Raw genomic sequence first — 21556 nt, 5'->3', positions numbered from 1 at the left:
CTCTGGACCATTTGGACAACAAAAACTCATATGTCAGGCTGTTATTCATTGATTACAGCTCGGCATTTAATACAATCATCCCCTCCAAGCTGGTTACCAAACTAGCAGAACTGAGTCTCTGCGCATCCCTCTGCAATTGGATCCTCGACTTCCTCATTCACAGACCACAGTCAGTTCGTATTGGTGGAAATGTGTCAGCCTCAATAACAATCAGCACGGGAGCACCTCAAGGCTGCGTGCTTAGCCCCCTGCTTTACTCACTCTATACTCATGACTGCGTAGCCGGTCATAGTGCGAACTCCATCATCCAGTTCGCTGACGATAACACTGTTGTGGGACGTATCACTGATCGGGACGAGTCAGAGTTCAGAAGTGAGATTGACCGACTGACCAAATGGTGCCAGCACAATAATCTGGCCCTCAACACAAGCAAAACCAAGGAACTGATTGTGGACTTTGGAAAGGGGAGGATGGGGACTCACAGTCCCGTTTATATAAATGGGTCGATCGTGGAAAGGGTCAAGAGCTTCAAATTCCTACGTGTGCATATCTCAGAATATCTTTCCTGGTCCGAGAACACTGATGCAATCATAAAGAAAGCACATCAGCACCTCTACTTCCTGAGAAGATTACAGAGAGTTGGTATGTCAAGGAGGACTCTCTCTAACTTCTACAGGTGCACAGTGGAGAGCATGCTGACTGGTTGCATCGTGGCTTAGTTCAGAAACTTGAGCGTCCTGGAGTGGAAAAGACTACAAAAAGTGGTAAACACTGCCCAGTCCATCATCGGCTCTGACCTCCCGTCCATCGAGGGGATCTATCACAGTCGCTGCCTCAAAAAGGCTGGCAGCATCATCAAGAACCTACACCATCCGGGCCATACACTCATCTCCCCACTACCTTCAGGTAGAAGGTACAGGAGCCTGAAGACTGCAACGACCAGGTTCAGGAACAGCTTCTTCCCCACAGCCATCAGGCTATTAAACTCGGCTCGGACAAAACTCTGAACATTAATAACCAATAATCTGTTTATTTGCACTTTATCAGTTTAATTATTCATGTGTGTGTATATATTTATGCAATGGTATATGGACACACTGATCTGTTCAGTATTCGTGCCTACTATGTTCTGGTGTGGTAAAGCAAAGCAAGAATTTCATTGTCCTATCAGGGAGCCATGACAATAAAACTCTCTCTCTTGAACTCTCTTGAAGTTTTTAAGTGTGCAGGAGGCCTGGGATTCTCATGAACCTGGGAGATTCACATGAAAACATTCAAAGACTAAGCTATTCTATATCAGCTAATTACAAAAGTATAGATTTGAACTCGTTAGTAAAAAGATGAAAAGTTGAACAGCAATGGGCATTGACATGTAAGTGACTGAATAGGAACTTAAGGGCCTGTCCCAAAAGGGCGACATTTTCGGCGACAGCCTGAAAAGCGGTTGTCGCGGCATGGTCGGGGCGTGATGTGGCATGTAGTGACGCGTGGTGTCTCCCTGCCGACCCTAGATTTGGGAATGTTCAAAATCTTCCGGCGACATCTGGGTGTCTTATCATGTCGTGCGCCCTGTCACACGCTGACATATGCTGTCCTGCGGGTGACACCCAGTGACGCTGACATTAAATAAACAATTTATTTCTTAAAAGGTTATTGGTCCTTAGATTTATTGCAGATAGGTTCATTTCCAATGTGATTATTATACTTCGGTGTAACCTTCTTGTGTTGTGAAGGCGTGTGTCGTGGAGTATCGTAGCTTGACGTGACAGTGACGCGGAGTATCATTATACTTGACGGGTTTTAGGGCAACTACGGGCATCAGTCGCTGACGTTTGCAGTCACTGAAAAAAAATCGCAAAGTGGGACAGGCTCTTAACTGTCAGTGAAATCACTGAATGAAGGAGTGGTTGCAATTTAAATAATGACTTACAAAATGGAATATGTGCAACATGCCTCAAGTTTGCACCTGACAAATTTTTTTGCCTTTTCTTAAGTTATTTATATATCACTTTGTTTCTCTTGTCCATTACTTGTAGATTAATTTACTCCAAGCTTGAGTATATATTGTCCTTCCCATTTGTTTAAACTATAATATTCCCATGCTCATATTTCAGTTTGGAAGTGTCCTCAACCAAAACAGATGTGCTGAAAACTTCCATCATTTCTGCTTATGGAGCATTCTTATGCCAATACTCAAGACTAACTTGCTTTCCAGAACCCAGCATTCTGTCAATCACCACAAATTATTATTGTAATTATATTTTAATGGATATGCTCCAGTCCCTGCATTGTGTTTGAGATCAGAAGCAGCACTTCAAGTTAAAAAGTCACCTGCACCAAGAATTTCCAAAAGATTGGTTATTATTTATAAATAAATTATAAAAAGTTTGGTTGTTAAAATTCACTTGGTTATTGGGTCAGAGTGCAAATACCTTCCTACATCGTACAGAGGTGCTGACCTTGGGTAAACTGGTTGTACTACAACCTTGCATGTGACTAATCTAGCTTAGAAGACTAATTACAATGCAATATAGTGCTTTTAACACACAAAAGTCAACAGTATATTCCTACCTGATAATGCATACAGGTTGTAAATACAGAAGTAGAAAAATAACAAAGTCCAAAAGGAACTTTAGGGATACAATAAGCAAAGTAATGCAAATGGCAGATATCTAAAATTAAGAAATAGGATTCTGAAAATATTTTATAATACAGTCAGTTAAGGATAGCCGGGCTTGATTAAGTTACTCAGCAAGATCACTGGTTGACTAATTCCTGGCAATAATCCAGGGAGGATCGCAGAAGAAATTCTGTATACACTACTACTGGTAAATCACACACATCTTCCAAACAAAATACAATTACATTGCAATATTGGCAGATGACCTTGGAAACTTTCACGTAACTCGTGTCCGATTACGGAAGACATTATTTTCAAACAACGACATAATCCATTATTGCTTGCATTCATCACTGGCTAACTTAGTTTATCTTCCACCTCAAGTCCCTGCCAATACATTCAGCATATTAAAAAACAGCTTTATTGAGTTATTTTACAATTACAAAACTTTAATAGTGGCTCATGTGACAATGGACAGCTTTGGTTATTATAGTGATGCTCAAGTGGCCATTAGCTTTGTGCTGTGTGCTATTTTACATGGATTAGTAATTGAAGCGATTAATCGGGACCGACCTTCCTTTTCCCTTCACACCAACCCCCACCACCTCCAACAAACCCACTTCACAATCCAAGTGTGCCCCGTGATGGATGCGGCCAATGCAGTGCTAGAATTTAAGCCAGGAGGACCAGGTTAACATATTAAGGAGTGCTAATATTATACAAAAATGTCATCTGAAGAACATGTACAGTAACAAACTACAACTTGTGTTTTATTTTTTAAATGGAATGACAATTACTGTTTCATCTGCTGGACCTTTCAATCTTCTAACCAACCAGATGGTTTGAGGACAAAAATAGCTGCAAACATTATATAGAAACATGCCATTCAGCCCAATTTGCACACGTGTGTTTACCCACCATCTAGGCCGTTATCTCAAACCCATATCTTTATTCCTATTTCAGCAATCTATAAACTAATATTTTAAATGTTAACTTAGTCCATGCTTTCATTGCTAAGTGCAATAGCATGTTCTACAACCTCAGCCCCGTGGAGAAAAATGCTTTTCCTCCCTAGCCTCATTTTAATCTTATTTCTATAATATCTCGTTCTAATCCACTCAATCACTGGCAAAATCTGTATACCTCAACCCTGTACCATCCCTCAATATTTTAAATGCCACTGTCAACTTATCCCTTAATCTCCATTTTCAACCAACTCAGTTTTGTTGCGTCTTCCTATTTCTATTTCTTCGCTACAAATTTCTCTTCAGCTACCCAACCAACTCATTTCAATAACCTGAATCTTATATCAATCCTTAACCTTCTTTGTTCTAGAGAATACAAGCATTGCTTATGTAATAATTTCTCTGCCAGAGTGGATACTTTAACCCACTGTCCTGCAATAAAGTTTGGTTTATCTGGCACAGAAGACGAATAGAGAGTATTAAAATATTGTTTGCAAAACAACCAAAAAGGAATGTGAAGTGGTAGGATGCATGCAAGGCACAAACCGGCATTTTAATAAACCAGTTTGGCTGAATCTAAGTGGGCAGGGGAATAACTATAGATATACTAGAATCAATAACAGCATAGGTGATCATGTGGTCAATCACATTTGTGGCTGGGTCTTTGTGGAGCAATTCAGTCAGTTCCATTCTCCACTCTTATTAGATGTACAATTTTAAACTAGAACCACAAAATGCAAGTTTACATTGAGAAGATATTATTGATATAAAGTCTGAAAAAAAGTAAATGGTCAGTGCCAGTCTGAGCACATGCTGGACTTGGGTAGTCTTGGGCACATCAAGATCACTGCTTAGATCATGTGCTTTTCATTCAATGACACAAGGGAGAACTCTTGACAATGGATCATCCAGTCTGAAGAAGGGTCTCCACCCGAAACATCACCCGTTCCTTCTCTCCAGAGATGCTGCCTATCTTGCTGAGTTACTCCAGCTTTGTGTCTATCTTCAGTTTAAACCAGCATCTGCAGTTCCTTCCTACACATATTAATTTTATGTTTGTTAACAGATTGAAGTAAAAGATATTAAAGGACACGAGGATCACACGGGACATCGCAGATCAGCCAAGTGTTGGCATGAAGAGAGTGTTTGTTTTGCAGTAATTTGTGTTGTGATCAATGCATTTTTTTTTCCAAGCGGGGCATAAGAAATAACATGGAGCAAAAATCAGCCGAGTGGACTGCATTTACATGATTTAACTCAATGGCAGATCAACAATGAGCAAGGGAGCTTGCCCACACTTTAAAAAACAATGAATAAAACAGAATTTTCACGGATATAAACTATTCCCAAACAGACAACATGATGTGAAAAGCCCAGGTAAAAATTACAACAGCATAAACATGATTTCTAAGAGACACAACCCTCCTCCAGCTACCAAGAGTATTCAGAGATTTAAGCAAAATTATGCCATATATTTGTTGCCATTAGTGTGAAATGGGTAACCCTGGATGACAAGAGACATTGAGGCTCTGGTCAGAAAAAAGGAGGCAGAGGTCAACTACAGGCAACTGGAATCAAATGAATCCCTGGAATATAGGGAATGCAAGACTGTCATAAAGGATGGAATTAGGAGAGTAAAGAAGGGCCATGAGATTGTATTCTTAATCTTCTCTGCCAAACCCAAGAGACTTTAAGTGAGGATAAACAATTAGCTTGATGGTAGGAAGCAGAGGGTGACTGTGGAAAGTTGTTTTTCAGTCTGGAGACCCATGACTAAAGGTGTGCCTCAGGGATCAGTGCTGGGCTCATTGTTGTTTGTCATCTATATCAATGATTTTGATGGAAACATACAAGGCATGGCTATCAAGATTACAGACGACACATAAAGATGGTATTGTAGAGACTGAGGAATGAGAGCGGGATGTTGATCATTTGGGCTGAGGAACGGCATCAGTAGTTTAATTCAGATAAGTGCAAGGTGTTGCATTTTGGGAAGACAAACCAAAGACTTTCACAATGAATGGTAGGGCTATGGGGAATATTGTAGACAGGGAGATTGAGGATTAAAAGTGGCGTCACAGGTATACAGGGTGGTGAAGAAGTCCTTTGGCACACTGGCCTTCATCAGTAAGGATATGGAGTAGATACCTTGAGATGTTAAGCTGTACAAGATGTTGGACAGGCTGCACTGGAGACTGACGAATTATCTAATAGAGGTGTATAAAATCATGAATGGCATAGAAAGGGTGAATGTCGTTTTTGATTCCAGGAAAGGAAAAGAAGAACTAGAGGGAACATTTAAGGTGAGAGAGGAAAGGTTCAATAGGAACCTAGGGGGCAACTATTTCCCCACACCTTTATGGAACCAGCTGCTGGAGGAAGTGATTCAGGCAGGTACAATAACAACATTTGAAAAACATTTGGACGTCAATGGATGTGAAAGGTTGAGAAGAATATGGTTCTATCACAGGTAAATGGGACTAGCTTAGATGGGCATCTTGGTTGGCATGGACGAGTGGGCTGATGAGTCTGTTTCTGTGCAATATGATCTATAACTACTTAGGCATAGGCTTTGACGGACGTGACGGAGAGGAGCAAGGCTGGTATGAGAGGGAACCAGGGCTTGGCCTACCTCCTGCATGGTGCCTCTTGCATGCAGACTCAGCAGACTATATATGTACACTTTGCTAATCGTGGATGTGAAGTATGGCAATACTTCACTGGGCTGTATGTAAGAAAATATTTTTTAATGGTCTGGAAAGCAGGCAAAGTATTTACAATGGAATCACATTCTATCAATTGTCAATGCCTAGTTAGTGACTTCCCACACTGAAATAATAGGAATATTTCTAACCACACTGAGCATTATTTTTCACACAAAGAGTAGTTGATGTCTGGAATAAACTGCCAGAGGAGGTGGTGGAGGCAGAAACAGTAATAATATTTAAGAGGCATCTGGAGTCTGGACAGCTACTTGAAGGAGCAAGGTACACAAAAATGCTGGAGAAACTCAGCGGGTGCAGCAGCATCAATGGAGCGAAGGAAATAGGCAACTTTTAAATCTCTCCCTGCACGGGAGACCCGACCTTTTCTTTGTCGGGTCTCCGTTGTCGTTGGGGCTGCAACGAGGAGCGGCCTCCAACAGGAAGACCGGGGGCTCTGGTGCCGACTACTCACCTCACCGTCGCGGAGCTGGCCGAGTCCAGAGTGGGTGGAGCGGTGGTGGAGCGCTGCTGCGGCCCGACCTCCGGAGATTCGGAGGCTGCAACTGCGGGTCTGGCGGACGGCGGCACCGGGAGCCCGTGGGTCCCTGGAGGGAGACCGCTTTTCAGGACTCCCGCAACGGCGACTTCTCCCGCCCGAGTTGCGGGGTTGAAGAGCTCCTGGAGCGGGGCCTTACATCACCGCCCCGCGCGGCTTGGAATGGCCGCGGGACTCTGTGAGCGCACGCCGGGGGCTCTAACATCAAGAACCCGGTGTGCGACCTTGCATCACCCGGCATGGCTTTAATGGCCGCGGGACAATCGCCATCGTCAGCCGGGGCTTTGACTTTGACATCGTGGGGGGGGGGGGGGGGGGGGGGGAGTGCAGTGGAGAGATAATTTTTTTTTGGCCTTCAATCAGAGCGATGTGATGGATGTTTATGTAAATTATGTTGTGTCTTGGGTCTATTTGTTTGTAATGTATGGCTGTAGAAACGGCATTTCGCTTGGACCTCAAGGGGTCCAAATGACAAATAAATTGAATCTTGAATCTTGAATCATGTCGCAGCACTCAGGACTAGTGTTAATGCTGAATAATTGTCCTGCTCTTTGAAATCCTGTCCTGGCCAACTCTTTCCTCATGAAAGTAGCAACAGACACAAAACTAAAGCGAGGCTTGAAGCAAACGGTTAGAAAGGCTATACCAAGGACATCAATTTTCATTTTTGTTTTTCTCCTGCTTTAAAATCACAATGCTATGTAACAAACCTTGGAGTGACATGAAAGCTGCCAGACAGGCTCCTGCTCAGACAACCGTTTCCAAGTTAATGTGATCATGTGAATATTTGGTCTGAAGTGTTTATCTTGGCATTGTTAAGTTGGAGGAGTATGAATTAAACAAGATCTACAGACTCAAAATTCAGCTAACAGCAAGTATGAAGATAAATTTTAAACAGCTTAAACGGCTGTTATTGTGTGCACTAAATTAAAAGTGCGCTTTCCGAGTATACCGAACCGTCCTCAAACCGTATTAAGGAGAAATCTAGCAGACAACCCCCACTGTCTGAATACTTGTTGCCTGGATATACCGTCCACTATGTCCCACACAGACTATCGCAGTTTGGGGAAGACTCTACAAATTACAATTTGGTTTCATCCTACTTCTCAGTCACTTACTCCACCTTTGAGAATCTCACTCAGTTTCACTACTCTTTACACATTTAAAATTATCTGACTCTCATCCAAATGCCTTAAACATTTTCTCATTGAGATATCTTCACTTCTTTCTACCCTCACATTCTACTTCTAATTCAGAAAGATTTTAATCTCCATTAAATTCCCCCTTCAGGAATTGACTGATATCCTACCTAATTATTCTCCCTCACTCCTTAATCTCTCTGCACATAAACATTCCCCTCGTGATATGCCATTCCTGTGAATGTTGTGAAAAAGACCCAGAAAGCTTTCACCGTGTCCTCGGACTACTCACCATTTATCCCCTCTCCCCCTAGCCCTTTCCACCTTGCTCCTTTTTATCACTGCCCTCCAAGGAATACGCTTTTTTTTTACAATTCACATTCAAAACTCACTTGTTCCTTTGGTCCCCTGTTAACCAGGAGATTTCTGCAACTACAAATTTGGGCAACAATTCTCTTGCCTTTATTTTTCATGTCTTCGTCCTTGTATAGACTCATATTTTCACTAAAACACCTCTTAAATCACAAAACAACATCCCACTTGTTTATGACATAGATTATCTACCCTGCCTTATCCTTCCAAATTTACCTGCAGACTTTGATACTGCCAATTACACTTCCACTATCATCAATTGAATGGAACCATTCTCATCTATCAGATCCTTGCCAAAGAATCACCAGTAATAATTTCCCTTCCCATTAATTCAGTTTTTACAAAGGTCTTGCCTTAGACCCCACTATTTCCATCCATATATTTTTGTAATCACATGTACAGAGAAAACCTCATATGATTTTCGACAACATCACCTGAAAACTCAGAAATAGCTTTCACACGTATGCTGAAGACATTCATTTCTACTCCTCCACTGCCACTCCATTTCACTGTTTCAAAACTGTCCCAATGCTCGACCACTTTCAAGAACTGGATCAGCAGAACTTTTCTCCAGCATCTTTAGTTCCAAAATTAATCTTTATCGGGTCATTTTTTACAACATGATCGTACTTCGATTACATATTGACACCACCAAAAACCACAACCCCCTTAACATCTTGCATGTCTTATACCTGTGGATAGTGTTCCTCATCCTACATTGAAAACTTTGCCCTAACGCATACCATCGTCTTTTTCCTTCCTTGTGTCTGCATACTATTATTGTTGCTTATTGACATACACCAGCTCTCAGATAGCCACACGTCAGATTCAAAACACCAGGGCTGCTAGCTCTCACGCTTTGAGCGTGAGACTCACGCCCTCAAGCAAACTCTCACGCCCTCACGCTCATCAGAAATTTCTCACGCTCAGTGGTGAGAAATTTTGTGATCAACGAAAATTTCAAAACTCGGATAAACTGCATAGTCCATGGGTGTTGGAGAGCCCGGCTGCGGGAGGGATGGGAGCAGAACCGGCGGCCGGAACAGATGCGGGGAGCCGGGACGGACGAGTGTTTGCCGGGGCCGGCGTGTCGCTCGCTGCAGCTCTGGCCATGGAGCACTCCGGACAGTGCATGTCTCGGGCCGTCGGAAGCGTTGCGCTGCTGCCGCGAGAGTCTCTGTGCCGAAGGGACAGACTCTCAAAGGGAGGTGGAGGATAGAGAGAGAGAGAGTAGAGAGAGAGGGAAGTGAGAGAGGGGAGAGGGGGGAGGGAAGAGAGAGAGGAGGGTGGAGGGAGGGTAAGGGGAGGGAGAATGGAGGGAGAGAGAGGGGAAGAAAGGAAGAAAGAGGGGTGGGAAAAGAGAGAGGGGAAGAGGGGGAGAGATGGGGGGGGGAAAGAGAGAAAGGTGGGGGGGGAGAGGAGAGAGATAGGGGGGCAAAGAAAAGGAGATAGACAGAGGGAGGAAAGAGAGGGGAGAGAGGGCAACGGTGAAGAGAGGTAGGGAGGGAGAAATGGGGAGGAGAGTAGGAGAGAGGTGAGAGGAGAGACAGAGAGGAGAGGGGAAAGAGGAAGGGAGAGTGTGTGGAGGGAGAGAGAAAGATGGTTGGGGGAGAGAGAAGGGGAGAGAGAAAGGGGGAGAGAAAGAGGGGAGAGAGAGAGGAAGAGAGGGGAGAAAGAGAGAGGGGAGAAAGAGAGGGGAGAAAGAGAGGGGAGAAAGAGAGGAGAGAGAGAGGGGGTGAGAGGGGGGAATAGAGAGAGAGAGAGAGAGAGAAGAGGGGGAGGGGAGAGAGGGGGGGGGAGAGAAGGGGGAGAGGGGAGAGAGGGGGAGAGAGGGAGAGAGAGAGAAAGAGAGGAAGAAAAAAAGAGGGAGAGAGAGAGGGAGGGGGGAGAGGGGGGAGGGGAGACAGAGAGAGGGAGAGAGGGGGGGGGGGGGAGAGAGGGGGGGAGGGGGGAGGGGGGGAGGGGAGAGAGGGGGGGAGGGGAGAGAGGGGGGGGGGGGAAGGGGAGAGAGGGGGGGGAGGGGAGAGAGGGGGGGGGGAGGGGAGAGAGGGGGGGGAGGGGAGAGAGAGGGGGGGAGGGGGGGTGGCGGGGGGGGGGAGGGGAGGGGAGGGGGGGAGGGGAGAGAGGGGGGGGGGGGGAGAGGGGGGGGGGGGGGTAGGGGGGGAAGTGTGAGGGGAGGGGGGGAGGGGAGGAGAGGGGGGAGAGGGGGGAGAGGGGGGAGGGGATGAGAGGGAGGGGGGGGAGGGGGAGAGAGGGGGGGGGAGGGGAGAGAGGGGGGGGGAGGGGGGAGGGGGGGGGGGGGGGGGGGGGGGAAGGGGAGGGGGGGGAGGAGAGAGAGGGGGGGGAGGGGAGAGAGGGGGGGGAGGGGTGAGAGAGGGGGGGGGAGGGGATTGGAGAGGGGAGGGGAGGGGGAGAGAGGGGGAGAGAGAGGGAGAGGGGGGAGAGGGGAGAGAGGGGGGGGGGGGACGGGGAAGGGGGGGTGGGGAGGGAGGGGGGGGGGGGGGGGAGGGAGAGGGGGGGGGGGAGAGAGGGGGGGGAGGGGGGGGGGGAGAGAGAAGGGGGAGGGAGAGAGGGGGGGAGAGAGGGGGAGAGAGGGGGGGGAGGGGGAGAGAGGGGGGGGGGGGAGAGAGAGGGGGGGAGGGGAGAGAGGGGGGGGGGGGAGAGAGGGGAGGGGGGGGGGGAGAGAGGAGGGGGAGGGGGGGGAGAGACAGAGAGAGAGAGAGGGAGAGAGAAGGGGAGAGAGAGAGAGAGGAGGGGAGAGAGGGAGGGAGGGGAGGGGGAGAGAGGGGGGGGAGGGGAGAGAGGGGGGGAGGGTGAGAGGGGGGGGGGAGGGGAGAGAGGGGGGGAGGGGAGAGAGTGGGGGAGGGAGAGAGGGGGAGAGGGGAGAGAGAGGGAGAGGGGGGGAGGGAGGGGGGGGGAGAGGGGGGGAGGGGGTGGAGGGAGAGGGGGGGGAGGGAGAAAGAGGGGGGGGAGGGGGAGGGGGGGGGGGGGAGGGAGAGGGGGGGGGGGGGGGGAGGGGGAGAGAGGGGGGGAGGGGAGAGAGGGGGGGGGAGGGGAGGGGAGAGAGAGGGGGGGGGGGAGGAGAGAGGGGGGGGGAGGGAGAGAGGGGGGGGGAGGGAGAGGAGAGGGGGAGGGGAGGGGAGAGAGGGGGGGAGGGGAGAGAGGGGGGGGAGGGGAGAGAGGGGGGGGAGGGGAGAGAGGGGGGGGAGGGGAGAGAGGGGAGGGGGGGGAGGGGGAGAGGAGGGAGGGGGATAGAGAGGGGGAGGGGAAAGAGAGAGAGAGGGGGGTTGAGAGGAGAGAGAGCAGCAGAGAGGAGGTGGGGGGAGTAGAGAGAGTCTCTGTGTCAAATTTGCCCAGGGGACCAGCATGGATCAGGCTGCGGCTCGGTGCATCCTGGTGGACAACCAGTGGCTGCTGGAAGTAAGTACCAAGCACTGGGCAGAAATGGTGTAAGGTAGTGGACTTCAAATGGGGGTGGTTGGAGAAAGCATCCTGCGTGCCTGCTAGATTTTCACTTACTGTAACTGCAGGAAAAATGTTCCCGATGTTGGGGGCGTTCAGAACCATGGGACACAGCTTAAGAATAAGGGGGGGGGGGCAGTTAGGACTGAGATGAGGACAAACTTTCTTCACGTAGAGAGTTGTGAATCTGTGGAATTCTCTGCCACAGAAGGCAGTGCAGGCCAATTCACTGGATGTTTTCAAGAGAGAGTTACATTTACATGTCCCAGCTACGCTACCTGCTTTTGGTCCACACCTCCAAACCTGTCCTATCCATGTATCAGTCTAACTTTTTCTTAAATGTTGGGATGGTCCCTGCCTCAACTACCTCCTCTGGCAGCTTGTTCCATACACCCATCACCCTTTGTGTGGATAAAGTTACCCCTTAAAAAGTTACCTCTTAAAAATACTTCATACAAAAAACATTGAAATCATACTTCTACAGTGCACTAAAACATGATTTTAATACATCAAATTTCAAAAAGTTCCTACCCTTCTTCCACACCCTCTCCCCACTCGGTTTCTCCACTCCCTCACCGGGTACCCACAAGGCCAGTGATCAGTGATCGCACAGCCTCCCCCCTTTCAAAAACACTCCAATCCAATTTAAAGCATATATATTGCATTCAAGTGTAAGTTATAAGACTCCCTACAGTATGCACCATATTGCACAATTTCAAGGTGAAAAATGCAAATGTTCCGTACCAATGGGAGGGGGCACCTTATTTGCTTCTCCTGACTTTATTTGAATTGACTTTTGCTGACCTTAATCATTCCACTGTCATCAGCCATGACCGAAACTCTTAAGGTGCTAAGTTCTCAATGCCTTTCCTTCACCGCTCACTTAATTTTTTTTAAATGTAGCTTATTTTCGTCAGTCATACAGCACAGAAACAGGCCCTCGGATCCAACTCATCCATGCCAACCCATGTAAACTAGCCCCGTTTGTCCACATTTTGTTCTTATCCATGTACCTTGTCGTATTTTAGCCATGCAAGTAAGTCTTGATAGACAACAAAAGTTGGATAACTCAGAACCTTCTCTGTCTCTCGTTTTCCTCTTCCCTGACTTTCAGTCTGAAGAAGGGTCTCGGCCCAAGACGTCGCCTATTTCTTTTCTCCAGAGATGCTGCCTGATCTCCTGACTTACTCCAGTATTTTTGTGTCTAGTTCTTAAAGTGCTGGAAAATGAGATAGTAGAGATAGATACTTCACGGCTGTCATGGCCACGCTGGGTCAAATACCTCACCTGACACTCTGACCATTTAAACTACAGTACTTCTTGATTGCATTTGCTTTACAAATCGTGTACCGGTTTAGAAACATATAAATTAGGTGCAGGAGTAGGCCATTCGGCCCTTCGAGCCTGCACCGCCATTCAATATGGTCATGGCTGATCATCCAACTCGGTATCCCGTACCTGCCTTCTCTCCATACCCTCTGATCCCCTTAGCCACAAGGGCCACATCTAGCTCTCTCTTAAATATAGCCAATGAACTGGCCTCGACTACCCTCTGTGGCAGAGAGTTCCAGAGAATCACCACTCTCTGTGTGAAAAAAGTTCTTCTCATCTCGGTTTTAAAGGATTTCCCCCTTATCCTTAAGCTGTGACCCCTTATCCTGTTTGTACGACAATAAGACAATTCGTTTGCATCCTGCGGGCTTCTGAAGCCGAACCGATCAAGCCAAGCCGGAGTGTGATGGCCAGCGTGCAGCTGTGCACCGACCGACGCTCCGGTGCACGGCCCTGGTGGGCGACTGCTAAGTCTCGGACTCCATCGCTTCATAAACACTCCCCGAGGAGCAATTAAAAAGGCTGCCAAGCCGTACTTGATTGAGTCCAGCGCCGTCGCTCTGTCAGCGTGTTTCCCGGTTCCCCGCCGCGCCTTTCCCCCTCTGCCGATCAATTTGTCCCCCGCCGTCCTGTCGGAGTCTCACCTTCTCAGGTCTCCCGCTCTTCTCCGCTTTCTCCTCCTCCTCCGCCGCCGCCGCCACCGTCCTGTCAGCGCGTCTCCGTCTCGAGCAGCTGTCGTCCGTTGTCGTTGTCGTTGTCGGCGCCGCCGCGCACGCGCACGCGCACTCCCCACTGTCCTCCCGCCAATGCGCAAGCGCGCGCCAGCACCAACCCACCCAAGCGGCTGAGATAATCTGAACTAATTGAATCGTTTTTTTAATTCTGAGGTAAATTCAACCCCCAGTCGACGGAATAATCACCCCCCGCAGCGCCCGAGGTCTGATGGCACTGCGGTGAGGAGCAGCTGACGGTGCGTGTGGCCGACACTGGCGGTTCCATGTCCACCGATGCTCGACAATGCTCGAGAAGGTGATGCCCATGGAGTCACCTTAAAACATAAAGCTGTAGCTGCTTGACGCAAATAGTTGGCGCTTCACACCACCAAACTATACTAGACGTTAACATTGCTCACTGGATTAGGTGGATGCACACAGCCTCTTCCCCAGGTAGGGGGATCGAGAATTAAAGAGCACCGGTTTAAGGTGAGGGGGAAACGATTAAATAGGAATCTGGGAGCAAATTTTACTCAAACAGCGAGTGGTGGGCATATGGAACAAGCTGCCAGAGGAAGAGATTGGGTCAGGTGCAATAACAACGTTTTAAAAAACGTTTGGACAGGCACGTGGATACGACATAAAACAGTACAGCACAGGAACAGGTCCTTTGGTCCACAATGTCTGTGTCAAACATGATGCCAAGATTCTGTTCCATTCTGTTTTATAGTTTTCTTGCACAATCCGCAAGCATTGCCACTTTTCATTGCACTGCACATCTCGTATGTGTATGTGACGAATAAACCTGACTTGACTTGAACTAAACTCATCCACCTACACATTGTTCGTTTCAGTGATGGAAATGGGTTTTAGGAACTAGGGGTACTCTAAGGTCTGTGAGGCTGATGTTGGGAAAGAAGGGAGGGGGGGGGATTTTTTTATGTGTGGTCATACCCACGTAAGAGTACAAGAATGCATAACTTGTTTATTGTGTATTTATAATATAGTTTATTGTTTATTATATGTCATAGCTACTCTCTTGCATCTCTCTCAGATGGACAAAAGCAATTATCATAGAGTGGAATAGATGCCATTTCGGGTCAAGACCCTTCTTCGGACTGACAATCAAGGGTAAAGGGAGATATAGGCATATCTTCCATTCATTTGGCCTTAGTACGGTCTATATCTCGTGTTCCTCTTTCTCCTGACTCACTCTGGAGGGTCTCGACCTGAAATGTCATCTATTCCACTATGATCGTTGCTTTCGTCTGTCTGTCTGCTCGTTCGCTCACCCTTGGATTAAGTAGTGCAGGATAAAGCTGTGAATTCACGCCATTCGCCTCCCATTCCCAATCTGACCTTTCTGTCCTGGGCCTCCTCCATTGTCAGAGTGAGGCCCAGCGCAAACTGGAGGAACAGCACCTTATATTTTGCTTGGGTAGCTTACACCCCAGCGGTATGAACGTTGACTTCTCTAACTTCAAATAGCCCTTGCTTTCCCTCTCTCTCCATTCCCTCCCCTTTCACACCATTCACTGTGTGGGTCTTGCCCATGTTAGACTTTCCAACATGCTACACCTCACATTTCTCTGTTCAATTAAATTCAATCAAACATTCCTCGGCCCACCTGGCCAATCGATCAAGATCCTGCTGCAATTTTTCACAACCATCTTCACCACCTGCAAATCCACCCACTTTTGTATCATCTGCAAACTTGCTGATCTTGCCGTGAATGTTCTTATCCGAATAATTGATATAGATGACATACATGAACGGGCCCAGCACCGAACCCTGAAGCACACCATTAGTCACAGGTCGACACAAAATGCTGGAGTAACTCAGCGGGACTGAGCATTTTGTGTTTACCTTTGATTTAAACCAGCATCTGCAGTTCTTCCTTACACACTAGTCACAGGGCTCCAGTCTGAGAAGCAACCTTCCAGCATCACCCTCTGCTTCCATCCATGAAGCCAATTTTCTATCCATTCAGCTTTCTCTCCTTAGATACCATGCGATCTACCCTTCCAGAGCAGCTTACCATGCGGAACCTTGTCGAATGCTTTGCTGAAGTCCATATATACATCTATAGGTCTGCCCTCATTGACCATTTTGGTCATGTCTTCAAAAAACTCAATCAGATTTGTGAGACACGACCTCCCATGTACAAACCCGTGCCGACTGTCCCTAATCAGCCCTTGTTCGTCCAAATGTCTTTTGTCCAAACCCATGTCTGACTATCCCTAATCAGCCCTTGTTCGCCCAGCATTTTCCCTGCAGCCCTTCTTGAATAGAGGCACAACATTTGCCACCCTCCAGTCTATCCGCACCTCTCCAGTATTTAAAGCCGACTCGTAAATTTCAACCTGGGCTCCCGCAATTTCATCTCTGGTTTCCCACAATGTCCTCGGATATATCTGATCAGGCCCTGGGGATTTGTCTACCTTCATACACGATAGTACCTTCAGCACCTCTTCGACCCTTAACACTGACTGCTCTCAAGACTCTTCCATTAACTGCCTCAAGTTCCTCTGTCCTCCTGTCTTTCTCCTCGGTAAGTACAGAGGAGAAATACTCATTGAGGACCTTGTCCATCCCCTGTGGCTCAACACAGAGTTGACCACTTTGATTCCTGAGGGGTCCAAATCTCTCTCGTTACCCTTTTTCCCCTTATGTATTTATAAAATCTCTTGGGATTGCCCTTAATGCTACCTGCCAGAGCTATCTCCTAGCCCCTTTTTGCCCTTCTGATTTCCTCTTTTACTTTCCTCCTTAGTTCCCGAAACTCCTCCAGGATACACTTGATCCCAGCTGCCTATACCTGTCCCATGGGTCCTTCTTATTCTTGACCAATGCCTCAATTTCTCTCGTCAGCCTTGCCTGCCTTGCCCTTATCTAATATGGACATGCATATTCTGAGCTTTTGTCAGCACACCTTTAAAAACATCCCACTTGGCTGATGTTCCTTTCCCCTGAAACAACCTGCCCTAATCAACTTGAGCGACACTTTCTCTCATACCCTCAAGGTTGGCCTTACCCCAATTTAGCATTTTAACACATGGGCCCTCTATATCCCTATCCATAACTATCTTAAACCTAATTGAACAGTGATCACTCGTCCCAATAGGCTCCTCCACGAACACTTCAATCACTTGCCATTACCAATTTCCCAGGACTAGATCAAGTGTTGCCCTCTCACTCAGGGGCAGGCCCCCATGTTTAGAGAGGTTGGGGACATCCCCCCAAGTTTTTGTCATTCTGATGTTACAATCTCTGCTTTTAGCGCTGGATTGAGCCTCCGAAGCCTCGCGCGTGTGTGAGCGTGCCAAAAAATTGTGTCCCCCGTCCCGTCCATGTTTTGATAGCAAGTTCCGCTCTTGCTCTCACTCATGGATCCCTCTACATATTGCCGTAGAAAACTCTCCTGAACACCTTTGAGAAATTGCACCCCATCTAAGCCTTTCACACCATGATTTTCCCACTCAATATTGGGAAAGTTAAAATCCCCTACTACACCTTACTTGACCTGCAGCTGACTGCAATCTCATGGCACATTTGTTCTAATTCCCGATGAATATTTGGAGGTTCGTAGTACACCCCCACTACTTCTCCAATTTCAGGAGATTTTGTGCATCTTGCCTTCAATAATTGCACAATGAGACTCTGGTCTCCGAAGTCTCCTCCCTAAAACTCCCTGTTTCTCTATTCCCCTTTTAAGACCACATTAAAAACAAATGGCTTATAATATCTCCTTTTGTGAATTGGAACCAGTGATTACTAATGTTCCTGTGAAACATCTTGGGGCAATTTATATTAGGTGCACTATTTAAATTCGATTTTTTGTTGTTGTGATTACTTATATGAACCACTGATAGTCCCTTGAATCCTTGCTGAAAAAATTGGGGTCAAATGCTTTGCTGAAAGAAAACACCCCAACTTGTTTTTCAGGAAAAGGCATTTTTTGATGAATTATGCAAGGGTAAGTAACTTAATTTACCCATGTGACATGCACTAATGAATTAATCTTTTAATACATTACATGGTTTCTCTTTTCTATTTGTGGTCCTTTTAAACCACAGGAGGTCAGCTGAAACATCTGCGTGTTTTTGAAGCTTTAAATACACAAACATCTAAGGAAGATTGAGCAAAACATAAGGTGCTGGAGGAACTCAGTAGGTCAGGCAGCATCTGTGGAAGGAATAGACAGGTGATATTTCATGTCGGGACCCGAGGATGCTGTTAAAACCTTACAACTGTTGCTGATGAAAAATGACAATCATAGGACTATCCTTTCAGCAAAGGGAAATTACCACGAAAATTGGGTTCCGCTCCGACCTCGTGTGAATCTTTTCAATTATCCAAAATATTGCAAAATGTCTTATATGATATGTCTCAGAAAGAAGACTGCAGAGATTTTTTTGCAGCGAGAGTAGTCCTAACTTGGACCAAGGAACCATGCAGAACGTTCATGTTTGCTTGTCATACAAACATCATGTAGTAAGCCAATAGAAATGCTCTCAGAGCTCCAAGGTCACCCCCACTCTCACAAAGATCATCTTGGGGTCCTTACATGCTGTCAAGAACAGCTCTGCCAACAGAGTGGGAAACCTTCATTTTGAAAAATGTGACTTGCATTCTCACATGGAAGGGGCATTTGATTGCAATACCAAACTGACCAAACTACAAACATTCACGGAGTGCACACACCCTAGATATGATGATGACATTTAAGAGACCTTTGGATAGGCACATAGATATGCAGGGAATGGTGGGATATGGATTACATGTGGGCAGATAAGAATTGATTTTGGCATATTTGGCACAGAAATTGTGGGCTGAAGGGCCTGGTTCTGTGCTGTACTGTTCTAGTACTATGTTCCTTACAGATCACCATGGCAACATTTTGGTATGATTTCCATCAGTTTTATATAATGAATTTCACCATTTATTTCAGCCATTTCTGATTTGATGAACTTTGAGCACTTTTTGCAGGATTTCTTAAAGTGTCTTTTAGTTGTCAATATTGTACCTTCCTCTACAACTTCCTTTGGAAGATTGTTCCATGTTTTCACTGTTATAAATGATGATTTTTGGCCAAGATTTGCCTTTGACTTGATTTTTAGACATTTTATTTTGGATTACAACTGGTGCTGTTCTCTCACGTGAAGTATATTGTAGAACTGAAGGGTCAAATTGAATATGCATTTCTTCTACAAATTAGGGTACACTGCTGCACAATGCACTATCAAATGGGCCTCAAGAAGACTGATCTAAACAGCAATCACAGACTTCCAACTACCAGTAGGTTCCCCCTCAAAATATAACAGCCAGATATGCAAAATGAAATCCTGCATTATAATCTACTATTGGTTTTGATAACAAACTTTGTACAACATTAGGCACTAGTCTGAGGTCCACGGACAGAATGAGGGTTATGGATCCTGAGATTAAAGTAGAGGAATCAGATAAGGGTGTGGTGCTTAATGTCCAAAATCACACAAGCAGATTAGTGATATATTTAACTATATGGTATTGTGGGTACCATTCCTACTTCTCAGCCAGAAAACTATGGTGCTCTGGTTGGGCACTTCAATTTCTATCACCAAGAGAGATCTGGTAGTCGTCATTGCCTCTCTCTCTCCACACAACCTGACCAATGATCAGGGGCTGTTCGTATATGTTAACCCATCTGTAGGGTGTTGCAGCAATTCCTGTTTAAGCTTCAGATAATTTGCTTTTTTTCTACATCTGTGTTTGGGGAACAGGGAGGAATACCAAGACTGCCAGAAATGATGAACACACACAAATTTACAATTTCAACTGTTTGCCAATTTACTTTCATTTCTAGCAGCTTGATTTTAAAGGACTGAGATCTCTCTTGAACTGAAAGCAGCTATTAAAGATCTAATTGGTTTAATACAACATATAGATCCTTGTTATTTAATCCAGGATAAAAGAAATGTGGCTAGTTGTGACCAGTTAGTTTATTTTCAGACAAGATTGGCTCCCTCTGCTTTATAAAATAGAGCCAATTTTAGATTCTGTTAACCATGAAGTACAACAATTCTGAATAGTGCTTTCGGGCATTTCGAGCTGGTGATATATGAGAAAGAGTTATATATATTTAAGTGCCAAGAGTACCCCACAATCTTTGTTTACCACGGGAATATGTTTGAATGAATGCTTGGCCATTGGGAACAATGTACCTGATCACTATTAACAGTTCCTTTCTTGGCACAGAAATCTTCAGTCAGAGTTTGTACTTTATCAAAACCTGCCATCATTGATCTTTGTAAACTAGACTCTTGGTGTTAGATCTTATGATCTGTAGATGGTTAAACAGAAACCTATCCTATACTACATTAAGATAATTGATATGTGTGCAACATAGCACACCACTTGAGAGTAAAGCCTTCACATACAGTTAACTATTGAAATGCAACTGTTCAAACCTCTTACCACATAAATGGATTAGCAAAGCAGAGGTGAAAGACTTCATCTTGGTTCAGATTCAATAATGTCCTAGTTACTTATAAACAAAATACTGTTTGATGCTCATAATTTACTGCGTTAATTTGTTAGTTATATCTAGTCAGACTTGGATGTATCAAATTAAAATATTACAAATTTTGATTGTAGGCCAGAGGATTAGCAATTAAAAAAAATAAGTAAAAGATGATAAAACAAATTATAGTGGTGAAGATGGAGTATGAGAGTAAAGTAGCCAATAGTATAAAATATACTGTAAAAGCTACATGTATATAATAAGGAGGATAGTATCTAAATGAGACTTGGGAATTAGTAATGGGAAATGAAGACATGGCAGAGATGCAAAATAATTATTTTGGATCAGTCTACATGGTTAAAAATATCCCGATTATAATCATCGATTGTAATCATCTTCTTTGGCACCTCTCAGGATTGAGAGGGTCTTAGTTCCATTTCAGTCTTGTGTGTTCTGAGGTAGTTGATGAGCATACACCACAATATAAGACATGGCTTATGTATTAGTCAAAAGCTTATCGAGTCTGAGGTTTCCCATTTCCTGGGTACATTCCTCTCAATGGACAATGAAAAACCAGGACAACTTTCAACCTTTGGTTGGAGGTATTTTTTAATAAACATGCATTCCTGATTGTTAATAAAATAATTAGCAATAATGCAAAATATTGACCCTGGTAAAAATTCACAAGGAGAGGCGTGAGCAAGTGTGGCAGGAGCAAAGGTGGCCTTGTGAATGTGGTGAGAAATGAGGGCAATGGTAAGCTTCAGCCAGCGATGCGAGGGTTGCTGCACAAAGCGAAGCGTTGGGGTGATGGTGAAAGTGAGCAAGGGATGAGGGGGACACTGAATGAGCAAAAGGTGAGGGAGATGGTGAATGTGACGAGGGGTGAGAGAGGCAGTCTCTTGCCCGTTAATGATCTTGTGAATGGCACTTGACCAGAGAAAAAGTTGCTCCTCCGTTGACTGATGGGTCTGTCAGGAGATGAAGATCGGAGAAATGTCTTTGGCTGAAATCTAGTCATCCTGCAATAGCAGAAAAGAAGCAGGTTAGCACTGTGAAAGAGCCATGAGGGTAACATTTGTTTCATCTAGTACTTTATTGTGATATCGAAAGATAATTTGATATAGTACTGAGTTGAGAGCACCGGACAACCCATAATCCAGTGTCACTCATCAGAAAGTGGATGACGA

The 21556-nt window shown here is 45.7% G+C and overlaps 2 protein-coding genes across 2 annotated transcripts in view; both read right to left on the bottom strand.

The window, feature by feature from the left end:
• The window catches only part of tbc1d24 (TBC1 domain family, member 24), a 43372-nt gene extending 29479 nt beyond the window's left edge, over nt 1-13893 (bottom strand). The window contains exon 1 of the mRNA XM_055651521.1: nt 13796-13893. The gene's annotated coding sequence lies outside the window, so the exon portion shown is untranslated. The remainder of the gene's footprint in view (nt 1-13795) is intronic.
• A 7064-nt stretch (nt 13894-20957) lies between these two features.
• Nucleotides 20958-21556, bottom strand: part of coro7 (coronin 7) — a 66296-nt gene continuing 65697 nt past the window's right edge. Inside the window, 1 exon segment of the mRNA XM_055651505.1 lies at nt 20958-21388. Coding sequence (XP_055507480.1) covers nt 21380-21388 — 9 coding nt within the window. The 3' untranslated portion in view covers nt 20958-21379.

Source organism: Leucoraja erinacea, chromosome 20 (assembly GCF_028641065.1).
Source record: "Leucoraja erinacea ecotype New England chromosome 20, Leri_hhj_1, whole genome shotgun sequence".
Lineage (NCBI taxonomy): Eukaryota > Metazoa > Chordata > Chondrichthyes > Rajiformes > Rajidae > Leucoraja > Leucoraja erinaceus.
The sequence above is the reverse complement of the archived record's forward strand: the minus strand, read 5'-3'. Positions and strand labels throughout refer to the sequence as shown.